The 23,115-nt window shown below is 39.9% G+C and overlaps 1 protein-coding gene across 6 annotated transcripts in view; it reads left to right on the top strand.

Annotated features, from left to right (window-relative positions):
• tenm1 (teneurin transmembrane protein 1) overlaps nt 1-23,115 on the top strand; it is a 2,244,326-nt gene that overhangs the window by 2,071,333 nt on the left and 149,878 nt on the right. For all 6 annotated transcript variants that reach the window (XM_073058035.1, XM_073058034.1, XM_073058032.1 and 3 more), the window contains 4 exons: nt 434-701; nt 1,669-1,812; nt 17,630-17,879; nt 22,525-22,545. In XM_073058035.1, coding sequence (XP_072914136.1) covers nt 434-701; nt 1,669-1,812; nt 17,630-17,879; nt 22,525-22,545 — 683 coding nt within the window. The remainder of the gene's footprint in view (nt 1-433; nt 702-1,668; nt 1,813-17,629; nt 17,880-22,524; nt 22,546-23,115) is intronic.

The following is a 23,115-nucleotide window of genomic DNA, read 5'->3' as shown; positions in this document are numbered from 1 at the left end:
ACGTTTACCTTATCTACCTAAGACTCTTTCAATGATTTATGGCCAAGAAATTCAATTATGTTGGTCAGTCATGATCTTTTCTTAACAAATCCATGCTAGTTGTCCTTGATTAACCTGTGACTGTTTATTGATTCTTGCTGGCACCTAAAAAATTTATCCAGCAATTTATCCAATAATCCTTCAGGCATTACTTTACCATAACCGCAACTATAGTTTTCAAAGAATGCTTTGAACCAGCAGAAGGAGGAGACTGTCTTTCGTCATTCTAATAGTAATCTGAAAGCAAATTAAGGTAGAAATGAATTTCAGGCTCTTTTGCAAAGAAAATGATGATATTAAATAAAAAGATTACTTGTGCTGGATCATTACAGTTTATCCTTCGTTTCTGTTACAAAACGACTTCAAACTCAAAGACATTAACCTTTCTTGCCAGGTTGTACAGGAAGAGATTGCTATCCCAGCCAGTTTTGTGAAGCTCAGTTACCTCAGCAGCCGTGCTCCTGGATATAAATCATTACTGAGGATTATCATGACTCATTCTTCTATTCCAACTGGATTAACCAAGGTTCATCTTACCATTGCTATTGAGGGTCGACTCTTCCAGAAATGGTTTCCTGCCAGGCCTGACCTGGCTTATACTTTCACATGGAACAAAACAGATGTTTACGGGCAGAAAGTTTCTGGTCTCACTGAAGTAGAGGGTAAGTTATAATAATCAAAACTCAAAAGTTCGAAGTTAATTTAGTATTAAAGTAACCATATAACTATATAACAATTAACAGCACAGAAACGGGCCATCTCGGCCCTTCTAGTCCGTGCCAAACACTTACTCTCACCTAGTCCCACTGACCCGCACTCAGCCCATAACCCTCCATTCCTTTCCTGTCCATATATCTATCCAATTTTACTTTAAATGACAATATCGAACCTGCCACTTCTACTGGAAGCTCATTGCACACAGCTACCACTCTCTGAGTAAAGAAATTTCCCCTCGTGTTACCCCTAAACTTTTGCCCCCTAACTCTCAACTCATGTCCTCTTGTTTGAATCTCCACTACTCTCAATGGAAAAAGCCTATCCACATCAACTCTATCTATCCCCTCATAATTTTAAATACCTCTATCAAGCCCCCCCTCAACCTCCTACGCTCCAAAGAATAAAGACCTAACTTGTTCAACCTTTCTCTGTAACTTAGGTGCTGAAACCCAGGTAACATTCTAGTAAATCTTCTCTGTACTCTCTCTATTTTGTTGATATCTTTCCTATAATTCGGTGACCAGAACTGTACACAATAAGTACAGATAGTATATATCACTACATACAGCCCTGAGATTCATTTTCTCGTGGACATACTCAATAAATCGAATAATCATAAGAGAATCAATGAAAGACTGCAACAACAGGGTAGATAGCCAGTTTACAAATGACAACAAACAGTGAAAATACAAAAAGAAGGAAATAAGGAATAGTAATAATATAATATTTAACAACAATAATTGAAGCAATCTGATTACTGACACAGGCACAATCAAGTGTACAGATCATTGGCTTTTCCCCCACAGATTTATTATTGAAAAATGTTTAATTGAAATATATAATGCCTCTATTTCAGCATACAGTATAATATCTATATGAAGAGATTTGAAGTTTTGTTTTATTGTTTCTCAGTTTCAGTGGGTTATGAATATGAAACCTGTCCTGATTTGATACTCTGGGAGAAAAGAACAGCAACTCTCCAAGGATTTGAAAAAGATGCCTCCAATCTCGGCGGATGGTCTCTGGACAAGCATCATGTCTTGAACATACAAAGTGGTTGGTATCTACTGTGCAATGTAAACATTAAATTGATTATAGACTTCGGAGCAAACCATATTTGTCATTTTTAAAATCTCATTTAAAAACCATGGACATGCTGTTAGGCTTTCAATGTCTTCGTTCGAACACAAGCCATCCAAATGACATGATTGTCTTTCTCTTCTGCTCATGCAACTCTTTGACAATCTTTGTCCAAATCCTGACAGTTCTATACATTTGATGCACATTGGATTTTTATTTTTGCAAGATGATTGAATGGCTGATGCTAGAAATTACATGAGAAGCTCCTTTTAAAGGTTAACGCTAACTCATATGATTGGTGGAGCAAGCTTTACTCAGCATTTAACATTGTCATACTTGGAATGCCAGTGTTTATCACTGATCCCAGAATGTCAGTGGTACTGTGCTCTTAAATCTCCCAATAAAAAGAAACATAACTAAAACAACAGACAGGTAGCATGTGCAAGATGCTGTGTCCCTATAGGTAAAGGCAACAGAATAAACTTTGAGGACTAATGCACAAAAAGATAATTATTACTTTGTTTATAGAATGGTGTTCCTGCCATTTATAACCTTCCCAACCCCTGAAGTACTCAAGTAAAAGTGTCTCACCTAAGCTAGAGGGCTTGAGAGCATGCTGTGCTAGTGAAAGATACTACCGTAAATAAATACAAGTCCTTATTCCCATATTACTGCTTTAGGTACCCATTGGTTAACAGAACTGAGTACGCTCATGAGAGATTTTAACCCTGTTTGTCATCCTTAATTTCTGAGAAAAAAACTAATAACTAACCATATTTTTGAGCTGTGTACTTTTTCTTCTAACCTTGTGATGTTGTCCTTATTAAATCATCTACTTAATTCAGGCTTATATTTTTCATTCTTAATTTATTCTTGTCTAATATATTATTGGACGTTGAACTGGCAGTTTCCAGTCATCGAATTTTAAGAATTGCTGAACACAAGAATACCTCCTCGGTATAAGTGAATGGATCATTCCTTTCAAAGGTTGGGAGGGGGGTGTGGGTCAGCAGAGATAGGAAAAGGGAAGCTTCATGTTTTGCTCGTTTAATTGAATATTTTTAATTGAAGTGAATGTGTTTGATGTTAAGGAAAATGCTGTGGATATTGTTATGACTTTCAAAAGTTATTTCATATGGTCCCAATCATACTGTTCTATGATAGTTTTACATGACAAGGATCTGAAATTCTGATTTTGTTTAAGTATTGCTGTAACCTTGATTGGTTAAACAGAAAGAGACATGCTTAATATGTTAATTGGAAATCCTGCTCTCCAGAAACTAATCAATAAGCAACCCATTAACTTATCAAGGAAATCAAGGGAAAGAAGCACTTCAGACTTATTTTGTTGACAAACCTCTTTATGTCTCTGTGTGAAGGGTAAGTTACTGCCTGTTACGCTGCTGGCATTTGGAGCAGCAATGAAGGTCCTCCATCTCTGTCTGTCCTCAACCATCTTCTTTATTGTGCCCCGAGTGTGGTTCAGGGTCTTCATTTCTGCCTCATGGTACAGCACAAAGTTGTCGGTCTCCCGCATTTACTCTGCCCTTCAGAGTTACAATGAAATGCGGTCTTGATGAGGGAGATGGCCTCTCTTCTCATCACATGCCAAACCCATCTTCAGTGTATCCTCATGATGGTTGTGGCCATGTCCTCTTGGTGAAACTGAAGGAGAAGGGTGTGGTTGGAAATCTTTCCTGACCAGAAAATGCGGAGGATCTTCCAGAGGCTCATGATGTGGAATGTCGCAGCTTGGCAAGGTCACTTAGTGTCATGTGCCGGCATTCTGACCCATACAAGAGTGTCAACAGAACACAGCTCTGGTAAAGCTTCACCTTGGTGTGGACACTGTAGTATGTTGATCCCCATATGTTGCTCATTGATCTGGAGACATTTCTAGCTTTGCTGAGTCTCCACTGACTGTCATCCTAGGTTCCACCATCCTGCCAAATAAGGCTGCCATGAGTAAGTTAATACCATATACCTTGACAGGAGGAAGAGACTCATGAGGGTCATTATCTCAGTCTTTCTCTGACTGACTCTGAGCCCAAACAATCCACCAAAGGTGCTCAGGCTCTGCATGTTCTCTTGCTGGTGCTGGTATGTATGTGATAGGAATATGAGATCATCTGCAAGACAAGGTCTTCTAAAGTAGAGAACAGAGTCCAACTAATTCCTCTCTGCCTGTCGTTTGTTGTATGCCAGAGTCCATCACCGGAGAAAAGTTAATAATAGGCTTCATGAACTGCAAAGATACTCAGAAAATGACAGACTGGAGAACAACAATAAGGTTCCAAATTTTAGTCAGAGCATTGAGGAGATTTTTTTATTGGTTCGAATTTGCTGGGAAATTTTGACCGTCTTGTGCAGAGCTTCTGTGGGTCCTCTGTGCAGTGAGTTCAGAACCTGCACGCATTTGTGCAAACGGGGAAGTCCAAAGCTTGACCAACTGTTCAGTGCTGTTTTGCTGACAGCGCACCAATATTTGACAACTTTTGGAGATTACCATCGGAAAACAAGGTTACAGCAGATCCTCTTCACTTACTGAAGACCCTGACCACTTGCAAATGATTAAGCTCATGTGGGTGAAGCAGGGGGCTGGGTGTTCTCCTTTCTTTTCTCAATTAGAGGAAATAGCTGAGAGGATTATAAGAAGTGTTTTCAAACATATCTGAACTTGTTTGAGTGTTTTAAATGATATAAATAAGTTCCCATAGTTGTTAATATTTATTTTAGACCATATGAATATAAGACCCTAAGATATTGGAGCAGAATTAGGCCATTTGGCCCATTGAGCCACCTCCGCCATTTCATCATGGCTGATCCTAGTTTCTTCTTAGCCCCAATCTCCTCCCTTCTTCCCATATCCCTTCAGCACCTGACCAATCCAGAACCTATCAACCTCTACCTTTAATATACATAATGACTTCAACCCCACTGCCACCTGTGGCATTGAATTCCACAGATTCACCACTCTCTAGATAAATAAATTCTTCCTCATCTGCATTCTAAAAGGACGACCCTCTATTCTGAGGCTGTGTCCTCTGGTCTTAGATTGTCCCACCATAGGAAACATCCTCTCTACATCCACTATGTCAAGGCCTTTCACCATTCATTCAGCTCTCATTGTTCTGAATTCTAGTGAATATAGGCCCCAAGCCATCAAACACTCTTCATATGACAAGCTGTTCAATCCTGGAATCATTTCCATGAACGTCTTTTAACCATCTCCAATGTCAGCCCATCCTTTTTAAGATATGTGGCACAGAACTGCTCACAATACTCCAAGTGAGGCCTTACCTGTGCTTTATAAAGACTCAGCATTACCTATTTGCTTTTATATTGTAATCCCCTTGAAATGAATGTTAAAATTGCATTTGCCTTCCTCACCGCAGACTCAACCTGCAGATTAACCATTGAGGAATCCTGCACAAGGATTCCCAAGTTCCTTTGCACCTCAGATTTTTGAATTTTCATTCCATTTAGAAAATAGTCTACCCTTTAATTTCTTCTATCTAACGCATTTCACAACACTATATTCCATCTGCCATTTCTTTGCTCATTCTCCTATTTTGTCTACATCTTTCTGAGGCCTCTCTGCTTCCTCAGAATACCTGCATTGTCCACAAACTTGGCAACAATGCTTCAATGGTTTCAAATGTTTCAAAGATGCATTCAATGTCAGAGAAATGTATAAATCCCGAAATGCCATCAATTCCTTCATCCAAGTCATTGACATATAACGTAGAACCCTATGGTACACCACTTGTCACTGGCAGCAAACCAGAAAAGGCTCCCTTTATTCCCAACTTTTGCCTCCTGCCAATCAGCAACTGCTTTATCCATGTTAGTATCCTTCCTCTAATACCATTGTGTCTTAACTTGTTAAGAAGCCTCATGTGTGTCACCTTGTCAAAGGCCTTCTGAAAATCCAAGTACACAACATCAACTGATTCTCCTTTGTTTATCTTGCTTGTTATTTCTTCAAAGAATTCCAGCAGATGCATCAGGCAAGATTTTCCCTTAAGGAAACCATGCTGACTACAGACTATTTTATCATGTGCCTCCAAGTACCCAAAACCACACCCTTAACAGTCAGCTCCAACATATTCTCAACCACGGAGGTCAGACTAACTGGCCTATAATTTCCTTTCTTCAGATTCTCTCCCTTCTTGAAGAGTGGCGTGATATCTGCGACTTCCCAGTCTTCTAGAATAATTCCAGAATCTAGTGATTCTTGCCAAACTTCAGGTGACTTATCTACCTTCAGACATTTCAGACTCCCATGAACCCTCTCCCAAGTAATGCCAACTTCACACACTTCTGACCACTGACACTCTAGAACATCCACCATACTGCTAATGTTTTCCTCAGTGAAGACTGATGCAAATTATTCGTGCCGTCCGCCATTTCCGTGTCCCTCATTACTACATCATTTTCCAGTGGTCTGATAACCACTCTCACTTCTTTTTTACACTTTATGTATCTGAAAAAACTTCTGGTGTCCCAGAAACATAGAAAATCTACAGGACAATACAGGCCCTTCAGCCCACAAAGCTGTGCTAAACATGTCCTTACCTTAAGAACTACCAAGGTTTACCCAAAGGCCTTTATTTTTCTAAGCTCCATCTGCTTTAATATTATTGACACGTTTACTTTTATATTCCATCTTATCCTTCTTTATGACTTTTCTAGTTGGCTTCTGTTGGTTTTTAAAAGTTTCTCAATCCTCTAGCTTCCCAGTAATTTTTGCTCTATTATATGTCGTCTCTTTGGCTTTTATGTGGCTTTGACTTCTCTTATTAGCCACGGTTGTGTCCTCTCTCATGCCTCTAATTTTGTTTACTCCACTATAATAGTGATACATCTGACTTTAGCTTCTCCCCCTCAAATGTCAGGGTAAACTCAATCATATAATGATCACTTTCTTCTAAAGGCTCTTCTACCTTATGCTCTCTAATCATTTCTGATTCATTGCACAATATCCAGTCCAGAAAAGCTGACCCCTAGTGGGCTCAACCACGAGATGCTCTAAAAAGCCATCTCCTAAGCATTCTAGAAATGCCCCTTTTTGGGATCCACCATCAACCTGATTTTTCCTAAATATTGAAATCCTCCATGACTATTGTAACATTGTCTGTTTGGCATGCATTTTCTATTTCCTATTTTAATTTGTAGACAACATCATTGCTACTTTTTGGGTGTCTATATACAACTCTGTTCAGGGTCTTTTTACTCTAGCTGTTCCATAGCTTTACACAATGATTCAACACCTTCCGACGCTATGTCACCTATTTCTAACGATTTGATTTCACTTTTTACCAACAGAGCTGTGCCATCCCATCTACCTACCTGCCTACCCTTTCAATACAATGTGTATCCTTGGATGTTAAGCTCGCAGCTATAATCTTCTTTCAGTCATGATTCCATGATGCCTACAACATCGTACATGCCAATCTGTAACTGTGCTACAAGTTAATCTACCTTTTTCCATATAATGCGCACATTCAGATATAATACCTACATCCTTTTCAATTTCGTTCACTTTTTACATTGTAACCCATCCTGTTGACGAAATTTTGCTCTCCCATCAGCCTCCCCTTGCTAGAAGTCTCACTACAGATTGCCTTTGTTTGTAAATCAACTACCCATTCTTCAGCACTATCACTCCCATTCCCATCCCTCTGGCAAATTAGATTAAACCCTCTTGAACTACTCTAGCAAACCTACCCGCAGGATACTGGACTCCCTCCTGTTCAGGTGCAATCCGTCTCTTTTGCATCAAGGATTCTGGCTGCTCATCCATGAGCCCAACCTGAGACATCCCTGCCAAGGGCACTAGAGAGACAACATACCATCCGGGTGTCTCTATCACACCTACAGATTTGCGTCTCTGTTCCTCTGACTATGGAATCTCCTATCACCTCCCTTCTCCTTTGAGCCACAGCACCAGACTCATTGCCAGAGACCCGGTTACTGTGGCAGCCCCCGGGTAGTCATCCTCCTTAATAGTATCTCAAGTTGTATACTTATTATTGTGGGGAATGGCCACAGGTGTACTCTGCAGTCCTGTGCATTTCCCCTCCTTCTCCCAGTCACCCAGTTACCTGTCTCCTGCAATTGAGGTGTAACAACCTCCTTGTAGCTTCTGTCTATCACCTCCTCAGTCTCCCGTATGAGTTAAAGCTTATCAAACTGCAGCTCCATTTTCATTACATATTTTCTCAGGAGCTGCAGCTCAGTGCACCTGGTGCAGATATGTCTATCTGCGAGATTGGAGGTCTCCCAGACTTCCCATATCTCACACACACAGTACAAACACACTGCACATGAAACCATTCTCACTATACACCTATGCTCTAACAGATGAGGAATGAACAAATAAGAACAGAAAGACTTACCAGATACTTTACCTCGCCCAAGCCTGATCTTGCCCAAGTCTGAAAGGCCAAAGCCACTCTAAAGGAAAGTCCATCTCCCACCCCACGTCCTCATCACATTCTACAGGGGTTGTATTGAGAGTATCCTGAGCAGCTGCATCACTGCCTGGTTTGGAAATTGCACCATCTCGGATCGCAGGACCCTGCAGTAGACAGTGAGGTCAGCTGATAAGATCATCAGGGTCTCTATTCCCGCCATTACAGACATTTACACTACACGCTGCATCCACAAAGCAAACAGCATTATGAAGGACCCCACGCACTCCTTATACAAACTCTTCTCCTTCCTGCCGTCTGGGAAAAGGCACTGAAGCTTTCGGGCACTCATGACCAGACTACATAACAGTTTCTTCCCCCAAGCCATCAGACTCCTAAATACCCAGAGCCTGGACTGACACCTTACTGCCCTATTGTCCTGTTTATTATTTACTGCAATGCCTGCACTGTTTTGTGCACTTTATGCTGTCCTGGGTAGGTCTGTAGTCTAGTGTAACTTATTCTGTTTTTTTTTACATAGTTCAGTTTAGTTTTTGTACTGTTCATGTAGCACCATGGTCCTGAAAAATGTTGTCTCGTTTTTACTGTGTACTGTACCAGCAGTTATGGTCAAAATGACAATAAAAAGTGACTTGACTTGACTTGACTTGTAAAGAATCACAAACAAGAGAAAATCTGCAAATGCTGGAGGAACCCAGCAGGCCAAGTCGCATCTAGGAAAAGAGTACTCTGTGTTTTCTATGTCTTTGCTTCTATATCTATGTCTATGTCTAGTCGATAGGACTGGAGGAAAAAGCTGAGGAGTAGATTTAAAAGGTGGGAGGAGGGGAGAGAGAAACACCAGATGATAGGTAAAACCTGCAGTGGGAAGGATGAAGAATAGAGCTGGAAAGTTGATTGTCGAAAGAGACAGAAGGCAATGGAAGAAAGAAAAGGCGGAAGGGGCACCAGAGGGAGGCAATGGGTGGGCAAGAAGATAAGGTAAAAGAGGGAAAAGGGAATGGTAAATGGTGAAAGGAGGGGTGGGGGGGCATTACCAGGTTTGTAAAATGGATGTTCATGCCATCAGGTTGAAGGCTACCCAAACCGAATATAAGGTGTTGTTCCTCCAAGCTGAGTGTGGCTTTATCACAAAAGTAGAGAAGGCCATGGATGGACATATCAGAATGGGAATGGAAAGTGGAATTAAAATAGGTGGCCACTAGGGAATCCCCTTTTGCTCTGGCAGACGGAGTATATCTGCTCAGTGAAGCGGTCTCTGAATCTACGTCAGTTCTCACCAATGTAAAGGAAGCCACACCAGGAGCACCGAACTCTGTACATAACCCCAACAGACTCACAAGTGAAGTGTCGCCTCACCTGGAAGGACTGTTTAGGGTCCTGAGTGGTAGTGATGGAGGAGGTGTAGGGGCAGGTCTAGCACTTGTTCTGCTCTCAAAAGGATGTCTGCTCCGCTTGCTCTTATGTTATTTTTGTTTTGGCCCTTTTTAATGAATCCCTCTTGTTGATTGGTCATTGCCAACTCAGAGAAACTGCCGCAAAACTCTGCCTTTTAAATGTTAATCATGGACCTGATTGAAAGGTAGCTTGTTTTACACACTCCCTCTCATTGATTTCATTTTGATACATTTTTATTATTTCTTAATAGTAGAGAAATTCAAAAATTCTTGGAAGTTTTGACAGACAGGGAGAGGGTGATGCTGAGGGGTGAGAGGTGTGACATAGCTAACTGTCTAAATATATTCAATATTTGGTGGATGAAACATCCTCTGCATCCCACACTCCCACTCCCCATAACGGGACAGAACATGTTACAGCCCAAGATTTCACTGCTACATCTTGCCTTTCCTCGTCCACCAAATTCCCACTCTAGAATGTGCCTAGAGGTCAACTGTGAACCTCAGCAGCTTGTTGATGATCACAAAATCTCTCCAATTATACCGGACCTGAGGTTGAATGGTTGAATTTGTGTTTTTTTAACCATCATTAGACTAATTGAATCAGATCATAGTTTTTGTCAAAGTTTGCTTCAACCAATTCTTTAGTAAATGTGGATTTGAAGTTGGATATGAAATTCAAAGCAGATATATTGCATTTTAAGCAAGCAGGTTTTCAGATCTGGTCCAATTATATTGTGCTCTCTGATCCCTCTTTACCAAAAGAGTACATTTGTTCTTAATTTGCTGACTGCTCAGCCACAGGAGATCAATTAGTGCATAAATTACAACTCATTTATGGCTTTCATGGAATAAGAAGCAGAGCATTTTTCAAAGTATTAGTCAAAGTTCATGAATATTATTCCAGTCAAAATTAGGTCTTCTTGTTCACCTATGGTTAATATGTGACTTTTGGAAAATGCTTTGTTAATAGACTTACAAATGTGTTCACAGTTAAGATAGGAGGACAATTTCCTAAAATGAGGCAAAGTTCATTTCTGCCGTTAAAAGAGCCATATTACTGTTCAATTTCAAATACCAGTAGGTATTGCTAAGAATCCCAGTATGTTTTGAGTCTAAGATCAATTTTTGAAAATATGAAACATTTTACCCCTATTGTTATTTAATGCAGGAAGAATTTGTAAAACCATGTTGGTTTATAATTTAAATTATTCTTATCTGGAAGTATAAAATTGTACGCTCTTGCACTATTCCCTTTAAATTCTTCATCAACATCATTGCTCTGTTTTATGTCCTCTGTCCATGGTTAGCCACACATGATCACTGCTGACCTACAGTATGGCATTTGCAGTGTCCTTTTCTAATCCACTAATCATCAATCGTTGTCTATGCGAGATATCCTTACAATTATTTTAGACCTATCCCACATGTTCTTCTCTGTAAAATGAATGGAATTGCTCTTTCTAGGCCAGGTCTAATCTGCCATAGATTTAGCAGGCACTTTCAAAACTGTAACTGTTGGGCTTACTACCAAGTTCACACTCCTAAACATTGGAGTACAGTTTAGGAATCACTGATGAAGAGCATGCTGATTTTGGTGAAATCTCAGCATTTGTGTGGGAGCCACAAAATCAGGTTTATTATCATTGGCATATGCCGTGATTTGTCGCAGCAGTACTCTGCAATACATAATAATTTTTATAAACTCTAAACTACAATAAGAATATACATAAAAATAAATTAAGTAAGTAGTGCAAAAAGAGCAAAAAAAAAGAAAGATATTGTTCATGGGTTCATTAACCATTCAGAAATCTGATGGCAGAGGGGAAGAAGCTGATACGGAAATGTTGAGTGGGTGTCTTCAGGCTCCCTGATGGTAGCAATGAGAAGAGGGCAGGTTCTGTGTGATGGAGTTCTTAATGACAGATGCTGCTTTTTTGAGGCATTCCCTTTTAAAGGTGTCCTCAATGCATGTGAGGCTAGTGCCCATGATGGAACTGGCTGAGTTTAGAAATTTCTGCAGCTTTTTCCGATCCTGCACGGTGGTCCCTCCATACCAGGCGGTGATGCAACCGTTTAGATGTTTTCCACGGTACGTCTGTAGAAATTTGCAAGATTCTTTGCCAATTCTCCTAAACTCCTAATGAAGCATAACTGCTGTCATGTCCTGGCAATAGCATCAATATTTTGGGCCCAGGAACGATCTTCAGAAAAGTAGACACCCAGGAGCTTGAAATTGCTCACCCTTACCACTGCTGATCCCTCGATTCCCCCTCCCTGAAGTCCACCATGAATTCCTTAATCTTAAGTTGAGCGCAAAGTTGTGTGACTCCTATATGCCTCTTTGTCACAATAGACAATAGACAGTAGGTGCAGGAGTAGGCCATTCAGCCCTTCTAGCCAGCACCACCATTCACTGTGATCATGGCTGATCATACACAATCAGTACCCCCGTTCCTGCCCTCTCCCTATATCCCTTGAGCCCACTATCTATAAGAGCTCTATCTAGCTCTCTCTTGAATGCATCCAGAGACTTGGCCTCCACTGCCTTCTGGGGCAGAGCATTCCACATATCCACCACTCTCTGGGTGAAAAAGATTTTCCGCATCTCTGTTCTAAATGGCCTACCCCTTATTCTTAAACTGTGGCCTCTAGTTCTGGACATTGGTAGTAAGCTGATACTTCCACTGAGAACTATTCTCAGTTACCGCAGGTAGATATCATGACGGTACAATTGTTAGCACAATGCAAGAACAAATAGGATTGCCTTTCTTCAGTTACAGTGACCTAGGTTTGATTCTGACCTTAGGTGCTGTCAGGAGTTTGCACATGCTTTCTGTGATAGCATGCATTTGGTGCTCTGCTTTCATAGATTTATAGAAAATTTGCAAAAGTTTTACTTAGATTTTTGCAAATTTTGCAGAATGTTTTCATAGATTTATAGAAAACCACTCTGTAGTCTCTGAAAGGGTTCCTGGATGCAGAAGCAATGTTCATGAACCTTGTGGCAGGCAGGCTGCAGCACAGGGCGCAGGCCAATATCTGACTCCATTTCACCGTTTAAAGCTTCCATTGTGTGCCGATTAAAATGACGAGGGAGATTGAAGCGTCAGGGCAAGTGCGTCGGCGGCCTATCTTTTAATGGCTCTGCTTCCGGAGAGGGGAGAGTCTTCCACCGTGCCTGTGCATTTTGGATCTGCACTTGGGCTAAAGACTTTTTTTCAGCCTTACAGTTTTTTATATTCTGTGTTTTTCACCTGATCCTTCTCATTTTTTTTGGTGTGAAGAGGGGGATTTGGGGTCAATGTGCCTGTTCCATTTTGTTGATTTTTTTGTGCGGGGGGGGGGTTGTTGCATTTTGCTCTTTTTTTCTTGTGTGAGAGGAGTGATGGGGGGGGGTGGGGATTAATGTGTCTATTCTGTTTTTGTTTGTATTTTGTGTGGAAGGGGAGATTTAGGAGGTTGCCTTTCTTTGCTTTCTTGGTTTCATGGCTACCCAGAAAAAATGAATTCCAGAGTTGTATATTTTGATAATAAATGAAGCTTTGAAATTTGTGATGTTAAAAGAAGATGTGTTCAACCAACTACAACTGCACTGGCTGGAACAGCTAATCCAACCTCCCTACTTTAGCCCTGGAGGCCATAATATTTCAAGTGTACATCCAAGTACTATTTAAAAATGATAAAGTTTTCTGACTAGCCTTCCTCTTCAGTCAATAAATTCAAAACGCTTCCAACCCTCTGGATGAAAATATATTCCTCCTACACCTCTAGGTCAAAACATAGTCCTGCTGGCCCTTCTAATTCTTCGACCAATTAGTTTAAATTTATGGCCCCTTGATTTCTGACTCATTTCTATTTGTTTTTTTCTGAGTACTTTATACACCTACTACATCTCTCAGTTTCCTCTGCTCAAAGATGACAAGCAACATATCCATCCTTTTCTTGGTGCGGAAAACATGCTCATAAAGTTTCCTTGCTGTCTTTCCAGTACAGTCACATCTCTTCTACACATTGGTGACCAGAGGTGTACATGATATTTATTCTGTGGTCTAATAAAGTGGTTTCTGTAGTTTTAGCACGATCTGCCAACTCTTTCTTTTTATGTCTTACAGAGTGAAAGCATCTTGTATGTCTTTATAATTAAATTATTGACTTAAGAAATACTGATGAGCATGCACTCTATTTCTATTTCTTCCCCTGTATCTCTGAGTATCCTTTTCTTTATTGTGTAATTCCTTGCCTTGTTGCACTTCCCCAGGGGTATGATCAACCAGACCAATCTCCATATGGAACTTTTTTGCCTAACTGACCAAACCATCTGTAACTTTCTGCTCACTGTCAACTACAAATGGTCAATTTCTATATTATTTGGACACACAAGTTTCAGCAACCCCTCATTTAAGTCTAACTCACTAATGAGCCCTGCAGAAGCATGTTGGTAGGCAACACGTTGCTTACTGCCACTAAAATAATTTTGGAACAAGAAGATTGATCCAGACCCTCAGAATTGATTCTTATAATTTGCCCACCACCAAAGTTAAATTTACTCTCCTCTAATTACTCAGTTAGTTCCTAGCTTCCTTCTTAATCAGCAATTTAAATACTATAGAATGTAAGTTTAAAGTTAAGCTTTAAAATACAAACTCAAATAGAACTTCTGTAAGTCAGCTAAACTTATTACAAGGAAGCACAGTGAAAGATAAAATATAAATGGTTCAATTAGATATGTTTAATGGCAAAGTGAAAGAGAGGGATATTGAGAAATCAAGTGGCTGGTTACAACCTGTGAAAAAGGACACGTTTGTTAGTTTTGATGGTCATTTCCCTTTAACAAATGGAACACAAAGAATCACGGATTCCTGGAGCAGAACACTACATAAAGCTAAACAAAGGCAATTTAACCCTGGTTTCCTTGTTGCACTCCTATTCCCAACCTTCTCCTTCTCATATGGATGCAATTAATTTCACACAATTTTTTGTGACCAGGAACTTCCGTCGTGATTTTCTTAATCAACTTTAGTAGAGATTCTGCTTTTGATTATTAGGAAGTTGAATTGACCTAAACAGCTCTAATATGTCTAGCATGATCAAAGTGGATTGAATGACATCCCTCTTGGCTGTAATTTACTGTCATGTGTGATTCTTTGGTTTCTGCAAATCTCCCATCATAGCTATGATACAAGTCAAGAGAACCCCTGAGAAGATCCCTAGTGAGGTTCCTTCATCTCCTTTGTAAGTCTTTATATGCCATTGCTTTCATTTTGCTTATTTTGTGAGCACCTTCTCAGGTTTGGAATGCCTTAATCTTACAACAGTTGACTGATATAACCTACTATGTACTTGTTCATGACATAACCCTGGGACAAAAGATGAGATCTTTGGCAACTAAAGCCAGATAGACTTCTACTTCCTAACTTCCCTGTAACTCCTAATGACGCACAAAACTAGTGCTAGAATTAAACTGCATTCTTTCAAAATTGGCAAACTTCCAAGCACCATTTAGGTGAAACATTCACGACTCCACTTGCAGAGAAGTGAAATTGCAAAGAATGTATCTTTCAAATATCATATATGATGACAACAAAAACATTGTAGTGGTAAAATTAGAAAATATTGAAAGGTCTTTGAGCACTTGTCATACAAAAACAGTAAAGCTAAACAGACAAGACATGAAGTCAGTGAATTAAATGGAGTTTAGGTATAAAATGAGATTAGACTCTCCTGAACATAAAATGCAGCTGATTATCAAATCATGTGTAATGACAGGGTTTATAGCAAAGGAAAGTTCCATGTCTCAATGTATGTTCTATTCCTGAGTCGATATTCACCACACAAGACTTCATGGATTTTCCCAGCTGTTCCACTCTGCAAAAAAGACATTGGAGTAAATAATAGGCTTCCAACTAATTGCCTGCAGTGGAAAAACTAAATGGATAGCTTAGACTTGATAAGCCAAATAGCATCTTCCTATCTCAAACTAAATATATGATATATAATAGTATATGATAATACATGCTTTAAGATGCTCTGCACTGGTAGAACTGACTTATAAAATTTACAACTACAGGTGATAGATTTCTTGCTTTTAACCTTCCAGACATTCGCCCTTACAGCCACTCATGTCACTTTGTTTTATTGGGAATGCAGTCCTCTAATGTCTTCAATACTTCCCTTTATTATCCCCCCCCCCCATCTACTAGAGGCTCTGCTGTGCATGCTTCCTGCTCCTTATAGTCCCAGTGTGCAAAACAAATATTATGGCAGTCTATTAGTGGGATTTTACTTATTTTATGTAACTATAAACCCCCTCCCTTTCATTTTCAGAATAAGCATGTGTCATGAAATGTTAACTTAGCAGCAGCAATTCAATGCAATAAATAATATAGAAGAAGAAAAAGAATAATAAGTAAATCAATTACAGTATACATAAAATGAATAGATTAAAATTATGCAAAAAACAAATAATATATATTTAAAAAGTGAGGTAGTGTTCACAGGTTCAATGTCCAATTAGGAATCGGATGGCAAAGTGAAGAATCTGTTTCTGAATCACTGAGTGTGTGACTTCAGGCTTCTGTATCTCATACCTGATGGTAACAGTGAGAAAAGGGCATGCCCTGGGTGCTGGAGGTCCTTAATAATGGACACTGTCTTTCTGAGACACCGCTCCTTGAAGATATCCTAGGTACTTTGTAGGCCAGTACCCAAGATGGAGCTGCCTAGAGTTACAACAGTCTGCAGCTTCTTTCAGTCTTGTGCAGTACCCCCCCACCCCTTTACCAGACAGTGATGAAACCTGTCAGAATGCTCTCCACAGTACACCTATTGAAGTTTTTGAGTGTATTTGTTGATATAGTAAATCTCTTCAAACTCCTAATGAAGTATAGTCATTGTCTTTAAACTTACTCCTACAAATTATAGACTTCTAATCCATCTAATCTATTAATATCCTCGTAGTATAAGTCATGTCGTGCCATCTTGATTGATCAATGAAATATGAGGCTGTCTGTAATAATCATTCTGCCTGTATTGGTATGTTTTACTATTGAAGAATGCAGCTGCCTTTCTCTATCAGCACTACTATTGTAGTATCGATTGTGAGATTTTTAGATTAAGCAGTACTGTGTCAGGATTCTGAAATATGCAACATTTCCAGCACTTCGAGCAGGAGTCAAATAATAATGTACAGAACATTTGGGTATTTGAAAGTATTACTTAAGATAAAACTGACTGGATGCAAAATTCTGCTATGTGGTTTAAATGTTAGGAAAGCTATTTGTTTGTCAAAATAGCTTCAAGTCAGTTTACAATACCTACAATACCATGCAATATTCTAACATTTGAAAGGTTCCTCTTACCAGCTGCTACAATTACTGTGACAAACAGAATCTGTAGATCATATATGACCATTGTGGAATCTAAATAATTAACGCTTGGGCACTTTGTCCCTGTCTATAATTACTAGCAGAAACCATGGACTCTGCAGAGAGATAAAAGCACAGCTGACACCAAATATGCCAATACTAGTTATCTGAAAGAGCAGTCATGCTTGGTACCTAACCCAGCTGTGAAGAATCATTTCAGAATTGTTGCTTATCTTGGAAAGTCACCATACAAATAATGACCAGCTTCTCGCGATGAAGAAATTACATTAAAAAATAAGAGAATACAAATAATAAAATGTATGACATATAAGTAAACATTCAAGTGATCCTTGAATTGCACCAATTGTCAGTTGTCAGCAGTATTTAAATATATCATCGCATTAGAATGGGTTCATATTTTTAAAGTGCATGGAACCATGATGTAGATTTTTTTCTGATTCAAATATGCAATTTTCTTTCACATGAATTGTCAAGATCATATCTTAATCACATACAATCTCTATACAGCAAGTGTTCAACGAAACAAATATAATCCCCCTTAGTTATGTCCTCCTTTTAATTTTGTTTTCAGGAATATTACACAAAGGGAATGGAGAGAACCAGTTTATATCCCAGCAACCATTTGTCATTACAAGCATCATGGGAAATGGTCGTCAACGGAGCGTTGCATGTCCAAACTGTAACAGCCTGGCAAAGGACAATAAACTCTATGCACCAGTTGCACTGGCGTGCGGCCCAGATGGCAGCATCTACATTGGGGACTTCAATTTCGTACGCCGGATCTTTCCATCTGGAAATGCCATAAATATTTTAGAGCTGAGGTATGCCATGCTTGGACTGATTTATATCTGAGAGTTTCACACCTGAAGTTTAGCTATTATAAGTCTGACATTTTAAACCATTTACTGATGTCAAGAGACAGGATGTATAACTAAGCACAAAACTTATTTGCTATGAATATCCCAGAAGTAGTGAGGAGATTCTTTTTTGCCATGAGCATTTGAGCTTAACTGTTGTTTCCAATGCATTTGGTTGATTTTGTGTAAAAAGATAGTATAACACTGCACTGCATATGTTTCACAAGGATTGCTCTCTTCCCCTCAGCCCCATTAGCCAACAACCATTGTACCTGGCCAACGGAAGTGAGAAGGAAGCAGGTCTAGGGAGCAAGCTCTAGTAATATCCTGTAAGGGGAGTCCAAACTTGTTCCCTACCTGCTTTGTCTACCATGCCACAGAAAAGTGTGGATGAAAGCGGTCAGTCACTCAGCTAAGGGTCATTAAGACTGAATATCTGATCACTGGAAAGAAAGAGCTGGAGGCCTTGGAATATCTAAACCTTCATCTACCTCCCACTCATCCTAACAAAGTTTAATATGTTAGAAATAGATTGCAGAGTGCTCTTGGGGATTTTCTCAGCAGAATGAGATCACCGTGTGTTGTTTTGTCTCTACTTTTGCTACTTATGAGGACACTCTGCTGTCATTGGGAGACATAATTAAGCAGCCTCAAACCTCATTGATTATTTAAAATCCAGAGTGTGCTTAAATTAAGCTGAGGAATTCTCTCCAACATTGATCTGTTTAGGAACTCAGTGCATTCTGGCTCAGCTGTAATGCACTTGGCAGAAAATATTGTTGTGCCCAAAGCTAAACACTCAGCATAGGAATACCCAGCATCCTCTTTGACTTTCTCCCATCAGGGGTGACATTACAATGCATAAAAACAAGCTGAGAAACAGGTTCTTTCCCCAGGCAACTGGGCTTCTGAACTCCCTGCCACGTTGTATTCAAAGTGTCACTGGTTAATCTGTTCTGTACCTTACAATGGTTAATATTAATGCACTTTAGCTTGTTATTTATGTATGATTCATCTGTAGGATGTTATCCTTACCTCACAAGTTATCAGGTGTTCTGTGTGTTATGTGTACTACAGTGCTTTACACCCTGGATCACAGAAACATTGTCTCATTTCTATATACATTATATGGTTCTATACATTATATACATGTATATAGTGAAATGACAATAAACTTGACTTTACTTGAGTTGAGGGGGAACCTCAGAGCAGGGGATAGCAGTATTTCTATCCATCATCAAAGGTACTCCCAGATAATCTTAAAGACACTGTATTACATGCCAGCTTAACCTGCTTTCATTAAATCAGGTTTTCCAATTCTGTCAGTGCTGAGATGTGCGACATCCTGCAGGCAGAGCTTCAGCCAGTATGTCCTGTCCTGCTTTGTTCTCAAGGGTAATGGTCTTAATTGCCACACAATCACTACAAGCAGACACAGGAGATCTCTGCTGTATCTCTCAATTTACTGCTCATGGCTTCATCAGTGAGATGACCCCAGACACTACAGTCATGAAGAACTGATTTCATCCACTTTGACTTCAGTGAGGTACAAGTGGCACCTCAGGCAGTGGGACTTGCCTGTGTTGTTCGCTTCCCACAAATGTAGGCAATCATTGACAGCACTAGAATGAAAAACCCAGAGATGCTAAGCACTAATCGGGGAGGGGGGGGGGGGGGAGGATATAAAAATCCCTCCAATCTATTTTGCATGTCTGCTTGCACTGATCATAACGCGTCAATAAATAAATCTTTTCTGCATTTACTTATGTAGTTTGCTAGTCATACTGATAATTGAAATCCCATTTATGGAATCTTTTTTTATGAGTTTCCCTCTCCAGCTATATGCAGATCACCCTAATATATCTTACAAAGCTGTAAAAACAGCTTTATTAAATAGGGTTTATCACATCTAGAGGAAACCGTGTTTGCCATCTCTTGACAGACTCTTTGATACGAGGCCTGGAAGACTTCCACACGCCTGTGGCGCACTAGACATTTTTCTTTGTATTATGGCACTGGCTAGGACTTGGTTTTCACTTTAAGTGTCCATGAGAGGTATCTCCGTCTCCCTTTCCCCTGCAGTTCCATTTTCCTCCTGAGCTGTCCAGATCTATCTTGACTGCATCAGGGAGTATGTTTTTTTTATACAGTTATCTAGATACAGAGTGGAACAACCCATTCCGGTCCTTCAGGTCGTGATGCCCAGCAATCCCCCGATTTAATCCTCGTCTAATCATGGGGCAATTTACAATGACCAATGTGGGGAACTACATATACCTGTCTGGACACGCCCCTCTGCTGACTGCTCCTGTGGCTCCTCCCACAGACCCCTGTATAAAGGCGGTTGGAGGCACTGCTCCCCCCCCTCAGTTTCCAGGATGTTGTGTGGTGGTTTCTTGCAGCTAATAAAAGCCTATCGTTTGCCTCCCGTCTCCGAGAGTTATTGATGGTGCATCAACCAATTAACCAACCAACCTTGGACTGAGGGAAGCAACTGGGGCTCCCAGAGGAAACCCACGCAGTCACATCTCCTTCCAGGCAGCAGTGGGGGATGATGTTGTTTACAGAGTATCAAGAGATTTGCTACATTGGGTGAAGCCCAGTCAGGAACTACATAGGTCCTGGTTTCACATTGATCTCTGGGTATCGTGGGTGTTAAACAAGTGAAAACATTTCTGATGTCCTTTTAACAAATTTCACAATCGTATGTGTAGAACAGAACTGAACATTAGTGCCAGGTAGGTACGATCCAATTTCCACATAAAGTTCATGAAGAGACCAACTTTATAATGTTCCTGCTTCAGTGTTTAACATGGCAGCGGATTAAGTGGAATTCAAAGAAATATCACAAATGACACAACATCATTTAAAACCACAAAGGAACACATGCTTGAATAGTTAATGAGATTTACAGGAAAATGTTTCCCACTTGGCATTGCTGTCTGTCACACCTCCAACAGTGCCCTTAGGTCAGCTGCAGGATCATCAGCCAGGGACCAACATTCATCAATGTTTTGTTTCCTTAGCCCTGGTAAACCTTGTGGTGGTGGAGCAGTGGTAGGAACATCTCTCTGTCAACCCCTGCAGCTTCCAATGGGGTTAGTTGGTCCTACAATTCATGTCCTTCCCCCTCAGCCAAAAGTTGCCCTTCTCTGCCTCTCTAACCAGCAGGTGGCGCTCCTGAGCCACACTCCAGTCACAGCCGTATCACAGAGAGTAACCTTATCGTCAATGCACCAATGAAGCCCCGTTATCCTACTGCCACAGGGTAGATAATGGTCCTCCAGCCAGCTTCCCTACACTCACCTGCCAGGTCTGAGTACTTCAACCTCCTCTGCTCATGATCCACTCCTTCCTCTCATAAGATGGTTAACCCAAAGAGGAGGACTGTCTTGGTGGCCATGTACCACAGTATTATGTCTGAGTGGAAAGATTTGGTGGTGAGTTCAGTGGGGGAGCTGTAGCCGTTAATAAAATTAGCAGTAGACGAGCCCTTTGTTCCAGATGAATTGCATCAGCATATTTTGAAATAAACTTTGGATAAGATTGCCGAGACACATTCACATTAATAAATAATTTATAAAGAAACATCTTTATGCCAGAGAATCCAAGGATAGCTAACACAATGCCAGAATTTAAAGAGGAGAATGTGTACATTCATGGAACACAAGCATTTTCACATCAGAAATATAATGAATCCCTATTCAAGGAGAAAATAGAAAATGTATCATGGAACTAAAAATTTAATCAAGAATAGTGCATCTCAATATGGCAATTCTGCCTGAACATTCTTTGAGAGTGTAGACAAGGACGCTGTGGTTAATGTAATACATATCTATTTCTTAAAGGCATTGTGAAAAGTTAGTATACAACATATGAACCAATCACCTGAGAACATATGGGTTAATTATCAGATTAAGTGGCTTGCAAACAGTGAGTAAATTTTAAAATTCAGGGTGGGGCTTGGAGCAGCGCTTAGATTGCTTTTATTCACAATATGGACAAAATCATAGTCCTACATTTGCTAAAAATGCAAAATGAAAACAATATTTCTGAAATGATCAGGAAGTCAAACAGAATCAAGACAGAGAAATGGTTAATGTATAAGATCGGCGACCTTTCCTGAGAAGTGTTCTGTTGCAAGTTGAGGTGAAGTTGTATTGTGTATTAGCACAACATATTGATGTACAGAAACCTTAACTTATTTAATGTCCAAGCTATTCATTTGAACAGTAAATTATTTCCACAGTAAAATCTTAAGTCCTTTGCCTAGAAATCAATTTATTGTTAGTAATGCTAAATGAGCAGAATCATTTCCTGTACTCTGCCTCTGAAGTCCATTTCATTGACTTCAAGAAAATGAATTTGGAAGGAGGACTAAGGTCTGGAATATAGAAAGTATTTACAGAAAATCTACATCTATTACCAACAAATGGTGAATTTCCAGACAATTGTGCACCAAAATAGAGTATGATTTCACCTATTGTATGCTTATATTTATTGGGTGGGTAGTTCTGTATGCCTTAATGTGGTTTATATAACAATTAAATTGTCTTTCTTTTCTGTTCCTCCCATGTTGCATTGATGGCTTTTCAACCTGCTGAATCAGAAACAGAGACATGAGGCACAGGTAGGTCAAGGCTTCTGAGCAGTTAATGCAAAATTAAAAATTTTATGGAATGTCTCCATAAAATTAAGTGATAAGTGTTCAATCACACAGTTTATCTGGTGACTTGAATCTAACTGTAGTGTTGTCTAATCAAGCTCCAAAGACTGGACCTAGTCTCGATTATTGTGGGTTCAGTGACTGATGGATATAATAGTTTACCATAAACCTCTATTAATGGGCTCAGGACAAAAGATATAATTAGGTATCAGTGGAAGGAGGTAGGGAATCACTGACCAAAAAAAAACGGGAATTGCTGGCTTCTGTTTAAACCAAAGCAGGGATCTTTATTTTTAATTTTCACAACAAGTTTCCTGATTAACAGCTGGCCAACTTGGTGAGGTAGGAAAAACAACCAGGTAGGTAGTTAAGTAGGAGATTGTAGTGGAGGTGATAAGTTAACTGTAAATGTGGGATGAGTCAGGGAGTGTTGGTGATGTGCAATTGAAGTTTGACGCTGTCGGAATGTCTATATTGGTTAGACAAGGGACTGAGCTGATGGTGCTGTGCCAGTTATAGGAACATCATAGAGGC

The sequence above is a fragment of the Hemitrygon akajei genome, chromosome 10 (genome assembly GCF_048418815.1).
Source record: "Hemitrygon akajei chromosome 10, sHemAka1.3, whole genome shotgun sequence".
Lineage (NCBI taxonomy): Eukaryota > Metazoa > Chordata > Chondrichthyes > Myliobatiformes > Dasyatidae > Hemitrygon > Hemitrygon akajei.
This window is presented reverse-complemented; position numbering and strand designations above follow the sequence as displayed.